The sequence below is a fragment of the Hippocampus comes genome, unplaced genomic scaffold (assembly GCF_001891065.2).
Source record: "Hippocampus comes isolate QL1 unplaced genomic scaffold, H_comes_QL1_v1.1 scaffold7, whole genome shotgun sequence".
NCBI classification, from domain to species: domain Eukaryota; kingdom Metazoa; phylum Chordata; class Actinopteri; order Syngnathiformes; family Syngnathidae; genus Hippocampus; species Hippocampus comes.
This window is the reverse complement of record NW_017842060.1, coordinates 6,083,475-6,095,930: the sequence shown is the minus strand read 5'-3', so window position 1 is coordinate 6,095,930 and position 12,456 is coordinate 6,083,475. Positions and strand designations below refer to the sequence as shown.

Sequence of the window (12,456 nt, the reverse complement as noted above, 5' to 3'; positions counted from 1 at the left end):
TAAAGCGTGGAGGAAAAAACCGCTTTTTTTTTTTTTTTTTCCGGCTGGCATCCCTCACAATAACGGCGCATTATTCCGCCCGGCAACCCCCCCCTTCGGCAATTCCTCGCACTCTCTCGGCTGATTCAACACAGGACATTGATCCATCTGCTTCATTTGCATTTTGCCACGAGACACATTGACGCATACAAATAACGCCGAGATGCTCGTTTCCTCTTGAGCGTGCCACTGCGGCGAAGCGAAAGTGGATTCAGACCTTCGCAGCTTCTTTTGCTCTTTGGTCTGTGAGCCTCACAGCTTGTAGACGCAACACACTTGTAACAAGGGAGCATCTGGCTTTTCTTGTTTGTTTGGTTGCTCGGTCTCCCACTCTCTAATTACGGCCATTTTGCTTCAAATGATGCTTGAGTGTTGGCCCCCGTGAGTGGGCGTGCGCCTACGTGACTCTGTCAAAACAATACACTTAGAGATCAGTTCTATGATGGGAAACACGTTCGATGGACTAGGTAGAAGGAGGACGGAGGTTCACACAAAGCAGTCACACTGTGAGCATATTGCTTGTCGGACCGACATAGTGCATGACTCACGCTCCTGTCCATCAATCCATCTCATTGTCTGCGCGCCGGGGTTTTAATTATAGAAGCACGGCGAGAGACAAAGACAGCAAAATGAGAGTGCTCGGGATGCGGGGTGGGAGGTGGGGGGATGGAGGGTAGGCGTGAACGGAGGCCGATCCAGCTGCAGTTGTCAATCGAATCATTTCAGACGCGAACTCTTGTGGCAGTAATTAATAGATGTACGGAGTCATTAGCCGAGCAGAGCTGTGCGGTCATAAGTGTAAACCAAGCGTGGCTCTGGCAGAGTAAAGAAGAGCATCTCTAATAAAAAGGAGAAGATGGCCTTGTTCACGCAGAGATACTGCTAAATTGCCTCTTCAGAGCTGTGACAAAAAAATTTTAAAAATCAGGGCCGAATCCGCAAAGAATGAACTGCGCTCGCTTATATCGCCTTTTAATTGCTCTTCATTTGCACCCGCAGTTTGCGCCGTCTCAACATGGTTTTCAGCTGCCTACTCAACCTGTCATTTTCATCCGCCCCTTTCTGGTTTTGCTTTTTCTTTTTTTTTTTAACTATTTCTCTCATTACAATGTTTTTGTTCTTTTATGAGACGTAATGTAACGCCGTACGGGGTCCTCGAGCGCCTTCAAATAAAATGCATTCGGCGTTGATTGCGTCACTCAAACTGAGTGTGGCTATTAGCGCTTGGCGTTAGTGACTTCGACATTGCTTATCGATGAGGCTCATTTGCATAGAGTTGGGCACGTATATGATTATTATCTCATTTGGATACGCGCAAATAGCCCCGGTAAACCGATACGCATCCTGTTTGGTATCTCAGTTAGCGACGCATTTCACCATCTGCGTGCGCACGCTTTGTGGATTCAACGCTAGCTGTTTGCTCCATTTTTGCTGGTTCGCACCGCGCAAAAGCCACGCCATCTTTTTGTGAATCAGGCACTCTGTTTGTTGTCCACCTTTGCCTGTTACACAAGTCCAAGTAGAAGATTGCCACCGGGGTCCGTATCAGTGCTTTTGAAGTCCTCATCAGAATCACTCAGTCATCATGAAAATGCCGTCGAAATTATAAAATGGCGGAGTCATTTTATAAGCAGCTGAACATTTGAACATAGACTACAACAATGATAAGTGTCTTAAAAGTTTTTGAGTCGACTGGATCCTATTTTCTGTCCGTTTAATCCGTTAAATTGACGTTTCGCTGTACAGTAGTAGTATTGCGAAGCTAGCATATCTGGTAGCAACGTCGTGGAGGGGGGGCTAACTTTCATTGCCTCTTCAGAGCTGTGACAAAAAAATTTTAAAAATCAGGGCCGAATCCGCAAAGAATGAACTGCGCTCGCTTATATCGCCTTTTAATTGCTCTTCATTTGCACCCGCAGTTTGCGCCGTCTCAACATGGTTTTCAGCTGCCTACTCAACCTGTCATTTTCATCCGCCCCTTTCTGGTTTTGCTTTTTCTTTTTTTTTTTAACTATTTCTCTCATTACAATGTTTTTGTTCTTTTATGAGACGTAATGTAACGCCGTACGGGGTCCTCGAGCGCCTTCAAATAAAATGCATTCGGCGTTGATTGCGTCACTCAAACTGAGTGTGGCTATTAGCGCTTGGCGTTAGTGACTTCGACATTGCTTATCGATGAGGCTCATTTGCATAGAGTTGGGCACGTATATGATTATTATCTCATTTGGATACGCGCAAATAGCCCCGGTAAACCGATACGCATCCTGTTTGGTATCTCAGTTAGCGACGCATTTCACCATCTGCGTGCGCACGCTTTGTGGATTCAACGCTAGCTGTTTGCTCCATTTTTGCTGGTTCGCACCGCGCAAAAGCCACGCCATCTTTTTGTGAATCAGGCACTCTGTTTGTTGTCCACCTTTGCCTGTTACACAAGTCCAAGTAGAAGATTGCCACCGGGGTCCGTATCAGTGCTTTTGAAGTCCTCATCAGAATCACTCAGTCATCATGAAAATGCCGTCGAAATTATAAAATGGCGGAGTCATTTTATAAGCAGCTGAACATTTGAACATAGACTACAACAATGATAAGTGTCTTAAAAGTTTTTGAGTCGACTGGATCCTATTTTCTGTCCGTTTAATCCGTTAAATTGACGTTTCGCTGTACAGTAGTAGTATTGCGAAGCTAGCATATCTGGTAGCAACGTCGTGGAGGGGGGGCTAACTTTCCGCCTTTTCAATTTTACTGTGGAGAATTATTGTGCTCCTCTGTTTGGGTCCAGGATTTGCAACCGTAGCTATTTAATAGGTTTAACATTTAGGATTGTTGGCCCCAATCATTTTACGAGCAGAGTCTCGACACGGCACACACAACAGAATAGTTGATCAAAGACATCCAATCATCAGGCTTTTGCCGTTTTAAACCGCAAAAGGAAAATGTGCAACTTTTATCCGATCGTCAATATGCGAGTCCTCCATTTGAGAGGTACTTCACATTCCACCTAAGACTGATACTGCAGACTGAGAAACATTCCAAACTTCACGTCTCTTGCTAACTGGCTCTCGACTTTGACTGATCTTATTTGGTATATGTCTAGCTTACTTTTAGCTCATGTAACCTATTGAAGTATTACATTGTACATTACCCTCAGTCAGTACATTTTTTTGACGACTGTCTCACTAAAATAACAATTTGCCCTGCAATACCAGCACAAAACCAGGAGAGTCCAAAATGGAAACGCTAATATCTTTATCATGTTGGTGAAAAATAAACACGTGGAACCGCTTGTGTTAGACGGTTACAATGGCTTTCGCGAGTAATTAATTAAAAGTCATTTGAGCGGAATTGAATGTCACTGTTCAGTGCTCACATGTGCTCTTATCAGGGTGTCAGGCGCTCTTAAAGCATCAAATGTGGGGCTTGTTTTGTCTTCGGTGGGTCACCCAACGATAAATTGGAGAAAACCACAAGGCCGTCCAATCAGCAGCGAGAATCATGTCGCAACGATCGCTATCAGGCCATGTTAACTGAGGAGCTGATGTGCAGTATAATTTTTATTTTTTTATTTTTTGCTGTTGTCTAAAGTAAATTGTCTGTTTGGTCACTGAAAATGCACTTTTATTTATTTTCTTTTTATATTTATTGTGTGGCTGTTTTACTAAGGTCATTCTTCAGGCTTCTTTCTGAATGGCGAACATGTCCTGAAGGTTAGACACGTTTTGCTGTCGGTTGCAGAGACTCCATCGTAGCGAACTTGCTATTTATAAAATTCAGGCGTATCTCAATGAATTCGAATATTGCGGAAAACATATTTCAGTGGTTCAATTCAAAAAGTGAAACTGGCACTGAATGAAATATTTCATGATGATGATTAGGATTTGAATGATTACATCCTACAGCGAACAGACACCCAAAATGCCCCCTTTGAAGAAATTAGAATATGCCGTAAAAGAAACAACCACAATGACTTTTGATCAAGAAATTAGTGTCTTAAATCATTCATTTAGTGGAATTTAATTTTTGAAATTAACGACTGAAATGAGGAACACTCGATGTTTTCAAATGTATGGACATGCATCGAAATGCACTGTGCAATTTATTCCCTGACCAACCAATTATATTATCCCTATTCAAATGTATTAGAATGGCATTGATTTGCTCCAGCCCCCTAAAAACATACGACAATATTTCTGGTTCCGGTAAAAAAATATTAGACAAAATTATTTGTAAGACAAATAGCACTGTATTGTCCATCCAACCATCCATTTTCTAAACCGCTTTATCCTCACAAGGGTCAAAGGGCGTGCTGGAGCCGATCCCAGCCATCTTCGGGCAGTAGGCTGGGGACACCCTGAACCGGTTGCTAGCCAATCGCAGGGCACACACAGACGAACAACCATCCGCGCTCACACTCACACTTGGGGACAATTTGGAGTGTTCAATCAGCCTGCGATGCATGTTTTTTTGGAATGTGGGACGAAACCGGAGTACCCGGAGAAAACCCATGCAGGCCTGGGGAGAACATGCAAACTCCACACAGGGAGGCCGGAGCTGGAACCTGTGTGGAGCTGGAACCGGTACCCCTGCATGGTGAGGTCGACGCGCTAACCACTGGACCACCAAGCCGCACACTGTGTTGTATTTAAAAAAATAAATCATGATGTTTAACCCTTTTGGGGACAGCAGTTACTACAGTGGACAGCTTATCATGTTATCAGGTTAAAGGGTGCATGAAAGGGTTAATTTTCTGGGTTTTTTTTTCTTTTTTTCCCCCTTTTTTTATGGGCGGGGGGGCTTTATAAAGTTTTGTTGTGACAAGCTCAAAGTCACAACAACTGCCGTGTTTCAATGTGTATTTTTGTTTCAATGTGGTTTTCAATGGTCGCACTGGTGCAACAGGACCGGAATGCATGTATGACATACAGCATGTGCACGCGTTCCGAAATGCACGCGCCGTGACAACGATCACAGGCCATAACAATCATGCGCTGTTCAGGGACAGTAAAACACCTCCAATTAGATGCGCCGCAGAACAACCGAGATGGGACCCGGAGCGCACACGCGCACACGCACACAAAGCTGTGCACACAGACACAAAAAGAGCAGCGGCAGGCTCTCATTTAGGATTCAGTGATGTGGAACGGAAACATCTGGTCGAGGAGGGGATTAGGGACAGAAACAAATGGCACACTGGCACACAAAACATAACAAATAGTGTCAGCGCCCGCACACCGTAACACACACGCACGCACATACATACACAGGCATACAATGTTAAACAATTATCAAGTGCTCGAGGATTTTGTTTTTTGAATATCCAAAGAAACCTGGATTAGCAACTTTTGTTCAGTATCACATATGGTAATAGATTGTTCAAAATTCTTATTTGGTTGACCATATAACAACCTCACAGCTCCTCGGAGCCGCTCTTAAAGACAATCTTGAGTGCGAGCGCTGTTATATTGACTGTCATGTGCTTCTGTTCATGTGTTAGCATTAGCATTAGGCTAGCGGACTGAGCTATGTGTTTGTTTTAAATACACAACGCGCAATGTTCCTAGTTTGATGTGTAGTTGGACAGCAAACTTAACTAGGAGCGGCATTAAACTGCTTGATGTCTTTTTTTGAAAAAGAAGAAGAAGAAGAAAAATCGTACACAATTAAGGGGGTCATACTAGAGGTTAGACACCAGCCTAGCCTGACCGAACAAGACACGTCGTCACTTGTGGGCATGGAAGGAGAACATAAGAGGAAGAATAGAAACAGATTGGGGGAGGCGGGTTAAACCCTGACTTTCTTCCAACCACTGCTCTCACGTCATCAAACTCACACACTTTCCCTCACACATACTGTGATAACTGTTATGCGAGAATATCATGTTATTTTACCGTTCACTTGTTGGGAAACTTGCAGTCAATCAGCTCTATTTTAGTCCATCACTTCATCTTATCTGGGATGCTTTTGTCATTCAGGAGCATTGCTCGAGAGACAACCCAAAAAAAAAAAAATGTTTAAAGAAGGGGGAGGTGGGGGGGGGCTTCCTAACAGGCATATCTGTTCTCTATTCAGAATAATCCAAATCCTTACAGTGTAGCGGAATGGCTTGGAAGAGAAATAATTTGACATCCAGACACTCGTACGCCACAGTATACAGTACTGTCTGAGGCTAACTTTCTTGTCTGATTTTTTTTTTTTCCCACAGCAACATGACATAATATAGCAGTCAAAAGTAGGACAGATTCCATCTTTGGAAATGACTTTTAAACTTGCGAGAGGCAGGCCGCAGATTTGCACAATTGCGCTTGCCGTTCTTGAGCTTGATTTTTTTTTTTTTGTAACTTGGCTTCACACAAGGTTTTTTATCTTGATTTGGGACCAACGGTTTGCACCATGTAGTAAGTTGTAAGTAAACTGCAAAAACAATAAACTGAGATATTATAGAGGAAGACTATATTTGAAATTCATTGAGGCAGCATCGAAAGAATTTGTCCAAATACTTTTGCTCCTGCCAGTCTTGGCTCAGACAGTATACGATGTATCAAACAGAAGACAATAGAATCAGGTGGATCCCATAAACTCAAGTCTATGGTGATTAGAAAATTGAATAATTTGCATGTGTTTGCAATAAAGGAAGGATGTAGCTTTGCGGAAATGTGAAAAAAAAAGCTTCAAAAGTCAGACATCTTGAATGCATTCGTACAGAGCCTCACTTTCTCCAAATTACCATTTTGCATCGTTGCCAACATCAAGAAAAATCAGATAACGGACCACCAACCACTTGTGCCCAAGAAAGGGGAAGTAAAAATAAACAACTGATGATAACATGGTTGCACAAGTGTGCACACCCTCTTGCAAATGCGGATGTGGCTGTGTTCAGAAGTAACAAACCACATCGGCACACAACTGCCATCATTCAAAGTGCCACAGATGAACCCTAAGTAAACTTCAGCTGTTCTCTATTTTTTTTCTTGATAGTCGCTGCATCCCGGCAGGACTGCATGAAGCAGCCAATCAATTGGCAGTGGGACGTTTTACTTTGTGGGATTCATACACACTCGCTGGGTAGATTTTGAGCAGCTCGGGTTGAAAATCGGACTTGGGCGGGCAAAGGAACTGAAGCTGCTTTCCATTGGAGGACATGCATGTCTGAAGAGGAGTAATTTGAGCATTTTTCTTGCACTTCAGCAATACTTAACAAGCGTGACATTCGCGCCTTTGCTCTAGAAAGATGGAGGCGGCCGATCAATTATTGAGGCTGAAGCCGAGAAAGCATTTGAAGTGCGATAATAATTGTATCAGCAAGTATCGCCGGGCTCCGCCACGAGCTCGTCTCGTCTTTCTCTCGGCGGCCTTATCTCCGCCGTTTGATCCCCGCGTTGGTGTCTCAACAATGCGCCGACTTCCCTCACCTCGTCCACTTGGTCCCAGAACCGCATTCTGTCTGACCTCTTTTTCCATGGCCGTCCATGTTTACTGGATTTTCCTCCTCTCCTCGTTTCTTTACTCTCCAAAACGCTCATTTCGTCTTTGATGACGTCCAAGACACGGCGAGCGCCTCGGGTTTGGCGACTTTGCCATGTTTGTGTCTTTCATGTGACCGTGTGTCGCTCTCTCTCTCAGGGGATATTTTGCTCTAATGGTCTGCAGCAGAAATCTACAAAGACTTCCACTGTTCTGAAGTAAGTAGGGGTGGGGGGGTGGGAGGGGGTGGAAAGGCGCCAACATGAAGGCTACGCCGGCGCGCCTTTGATTGACAGGCGGAGGTGTGTCGGTGTGCTTGTACATCAAAGAGAAATGAGAGGATGTATGTGTGGACTTTAATTAATTGGACTACAGAGCCTCATCTCTTATCGCTTACGGGAAAAATAAACGCCCTTCGGCATTTGGAAGTGGTTCTCTGTCATGTCATAAACACACGCGCATTATCCATCCATTTTCTTTCGCGCTTGAGCTGACGGTAGGTCGGCGCACCCTGGACGAGGCGAATTTTGTAAGAAGGCTAGCAGAACTTGTAGGAGAAGTTTACAACCCAAATTTGCATTTAATCCCTCCCCGAGGAGCAGCGAGTGGCGAGCATGTAGCCGCCGGGTAGCAAACTGAAGATTCCAGACGGAATAAAGGAGATCGGAAAAACATTTCTCGCTGTTATGATCCACTGTGCAGAGATGAAATATAAACACAGTTCTGTTTCCTGACAGCTCCGTGGGCATAAACTCCGGAGTCTAGCGGAGCGAGCCTGGAGACGTGAACACTTTCAAATCCACACGTTGGGGGCAAGGAAACGCGCTACCAGAAACTTGCATTCTTTCAATTTGGTACCGCTTCTGACTTCCCACTCAGTGACTATCATACAGGTACAAATGCAAGTGTTGAATATTGTCTATCGACATGCTGGGTGTAATACGCCTTTTGCCCAAAACAAGACTCCAACTCACTGTGGCCCTCAACGCGATAAGCGGTACACAAAATGGGCGGATGTTTATTTTACTTACAGTATTATTTAAGCCAGTGAGAGAACGGACAAACTTACCACCACTGTCATGACAGTTGCAACTTGGCTGATGTCTCACCTCTGTAATGAACTCTCGCTTTCTCGGAATTAAGCCCCAATGCCAACATCCGATGATGCCCCTTGCCCCAAAATAGTTAACATTTTACTATATTTATAGTTTAAATCCTGGATATACCCGAACTATGATCCCAGAAGACTTGAACATGGAGTCAAACTAATTTTACAATATTAGGCAAGGCAAGGCAGGTTTATTCATGGAGTGCATTTCGTACACAAGGTAACTCAATGTGCTTCACAGAGTAGCAGAACGACATTCACAGTCACTGCCAGCCCCAGTCATTGTGGCACCAAATGACGTAAGGCAACGTTTAAAGACAAAATACAACATTTTAAGGCAGGTCAATTAAAAAAAAAAAAAAAAAAAATCTGAAGAATTTCAGACATCTTGAGAAGTTTACCATCATTGTACTCGATTTGTTCCCAGTACTGCTCTTTGCTGTACTTTAAGTGGACATATACAAAATGTCTACACAATGCCATTTTTTGTGATTTAAAAAAAAAAAAAAAAAAAACAGAGAAATCATTTCGAAAATGTTCCCAACCGCAAAGTCACCTATAACCCGTACAACTCAATCGACAGCTTTTTTTGGCCACAATTCCAAAAGGTATGTTCGGAACTAACACAGCACTGCTCATCACCAAAAGAAAACTAAAGCTAGAGTAAAGCGTGTTGGTGGCAGCCTCAAGCTTCGGGTTTGATTTTCTTCAGCGGGAACTGGGGCCTTAGACAAAGGGGAGGGAATTATGAACAGTTCAAAACAGCAGTCGACATGTTCTGAAAATATTTGTTTTGCTCTCATTGTTATTGTATCACAAAAACCTTGCCTCCGAGGAACAGTGTGTCACTTTTTTATATCAACGATTGATGTTTATTTATTTATTTTTTATTTTTTAGCGGTGAGTCAGAATAAGAAAAATTGTTCTAACAGGTTCCCGCTGTACAATGTGGCGCCTTGGTTGCTGAGGTTGTTAAGTTTATGGCCGTTCGTATATTGTCTTCTGCATTAAAGCGGCGCAGGAGCGGTTTATTTTAGCGCTGTACTCTCCGTGATTATAGTGTGACCTCTCACCCACGCCGCCGAGCCGCCATCAATTGCGCCTGTTCCATCTCGAGCGCGGGTGACAGCTAACGCTTTTTTATCTTCAGCCGTCTACCGGGCACTGGCAGGAAAAGCGGATGGGCGCATGGCGATAATGGATCTGTCAAGTGGGCAGGTCATGTGGCCGGCCGTACGCCGCCATCTAAAAGGCACTGCAGATTAGGCAAATGATTCGGACTGGCCATCATGAGGGAGCAAGATTATGACAAGCAGACTCTCTCTCTCTCACTCTCACCTGTAATGGTTTAGTTGTGCGCACAAAGAAAAAAATATATATATTTTAAAGTCCTCAGCAGCGATTCCGATTTGATATTCTCACTCTGTGCCAGTGACTCACTTCATTACTTCCTTTTTGTGTTTTGCCTCTGATAATTTTACTTTCCTTCTGTTCTTCTTTGTACAGCGCCAAGTTGGAATCAAAGTAAGAAAAGGGAGAATATGAAATAGGTGTCTAAATTATTCAGGCACATTTATGGAATTGTATTTTTTCGATAATGGATGGATGGATTTTTGTTTTGTTTTGTTTTGTTTTTTTTTTAAATAAGGGGGCTTGACAGACAGCACTGAAATGTGCCTTCGTCTGCGCCGGCTGTTTAACAGAAGAGAGAAGGTGGAGATAAAAAATAAATAAATGAATAAAAAAGGAAGCTCATTCATTTGTCATGTGTGAAGTGTGTCAGGTAATCACTTCATGGCACGAATCAGAATATGTTTTTCTGCCTATCAACTCATAATAAATTCCTCTTTCTGCATTTTTTTTTGTTCCAATGTGCACCACTGTTTCTCTGCCCTAGACGAGCGTCAAAGTTGAAAGTAGGGGTGTGCGGTCGATGTCGTATATGCGACGGTATAGATTTGGACTCTCTGGACCAATGGCATATTAATGACATCTTCGTAAGTGTGAAAATGGCTTCAATCATGTCTGCGGCATTTTTTTAAAGCAATTCTTCACCTTCTCCCATCCCGTATGCTTTCCCTGCCACTTGGCGTCAACTGTGGGGAAACACTAAGCACTAAGCTAGCTTGAATGCTATTAGCAGAGACATCCTTGCATCCAATTTCATTTCTCATTACATTTCTGAAAGTAAAAACATTTTCCAACTTACTTCCTGAACTCTCTCTCTCTCTCTCTCTCTCTCCCTTTCTCTCTCAATGTCAATAAAAACGGTAGCTTGTTTTATAAGAAAGGATATTTCTAAGAGGAAGGTTTACTGTGGGAAAACACGAGATGATAAAAAGAGACAAACACGCACACACACAGGAAAAAAAAAAGCAGGCATTTTACGACCTCAGTCTTATCAGTAAAGTCTAACTATGCTCCTCTTACCAATTCTTTGAAAGCACCCAAGGGAACACTCCACGCTGACAGCTATAACAAGGTGCCATTTGTGTGAGTGTGTGTGTGTGTGTGTGTCAGTGCGGATATGTGACAAAGGATGCCAAAGGATACAACTCCGTAAAGAAAATCTAATTAAAAGTCTATACAGCCACAAGGGACAGAGCACTACTAGCTGCCTCACTCTCACTCTCTCTCTCTCTCTCTCTCTCTCTCTCTCTCTCTCTCTCTCTCTCTCTCTCTCTCCAGTGAACGTCTCAGCTGAAGGACTTGCAAGACGACGGTGTAGTCTATCATCTCACTCCCACAGAGATAAAGAGGGATGTTAGGGGAAACCAGCATGATAAAATGATTCCGGGAACGTCACGAAAAGCTGGCGATTCTGTGAGGCCCACTTTCAATCCCGTAAGTAATGCGGACCCCACCCCCCAAAAGGAGTGTCATTTAGAGTTTAAACTTTTTTTTTTTTTTTTAAGAGACTCAAAACTTACAAAATGCCTTTTGCAGCCCATCGTTAACATTTTACAGTGGTGAGGTTCTGGCTTGGCTTCCTCCCATATTCCTAAAACATGCATGTTAACTTAATGGAAGTCTTTCACCCTGTCATGCACGGCGGTTACTACAGTGGACAGCTTATCATGTTATCAGGTTACAGGGTGCATGAAAGGGTTAAACTAACCGAAGCATTTATCTACGGACGTTGTGGCGACCAGTCCAAAAGAGGTATCCTGTGAGGGAATACCGCAGAAAACTTGCACAAACACCGGGGCCGGAGGGGCATGGGGGACGCAAATGCAAGAAAGCTGGAGCTGAGATTTGAACCCCAAACCTTAGTGCTAACCACTGAACACTTTGAAAGTTTAAAAATGTTAAAGAACAAATTTGCTCTTCTTCCCTGATTTTTTAATTTATTTTTTCTTACCTGAGATGCTCAAATAGACAGCGGGACTGGTCACGTTATCGCCCGTCATCTCGTTGATGGCCTCCACGTGATAACGTCCCGCATCCGCCGTGGTAGTTGCCAGGACGACCAGCTGATTCTCCAAGGCGATGGCGCTGCGAGGGACAGGCATAGAGAAGGTTACGAAACACAACAAACAAAAAAATTCAGGCAGGTGCATTGTTCATAGAATTTGACCTATTCTGAAACAAGGAGGAAAGAAACAATCGGATGCAAGATTGCCTCTTCAGAGCTGTGACAAAAAAAAAAAAAAAAAAAAAGAGGATGGAGACAGCCTTCTTCAACGGTCTTGGTTCGTTTGTGTTTGTCCTCCTGCTTTTCCATCACTATTTTTCCCCACAAACCCGCGCTAATCAATACCACAGGCGAAAAATAATCACACCAGATTTTCTTTTTCAGCAGAATTTCTTACAAGCTGGTTGAAGAGCATGTTGAGGGATGGTATTTCACC

General features: G+C 43.5%; 1 protein-coding gene across 1 annotated transcript in view; it reads right to left on the bottom strand.

Moving 5' to 3' along the window:
• Positions 1-12,456, bottom strand: part of sdk1b (sidekick cell adhesion molecule 1b) — a 233,948-nt gene that overhangs the window by 115,813 nt on the left and 105,679 nt on the right. The window contains exon 5 of the mRNA XM_019862382.1: positions 11,967-12,100. Within this exon, the coding sequence (XP_019717941.1) occupies positions 11,967-12,100 (134 nt within the window). The remainder of the gene's footprint in view (positions 1-11,966; positions 12,101-12,456) is intronic.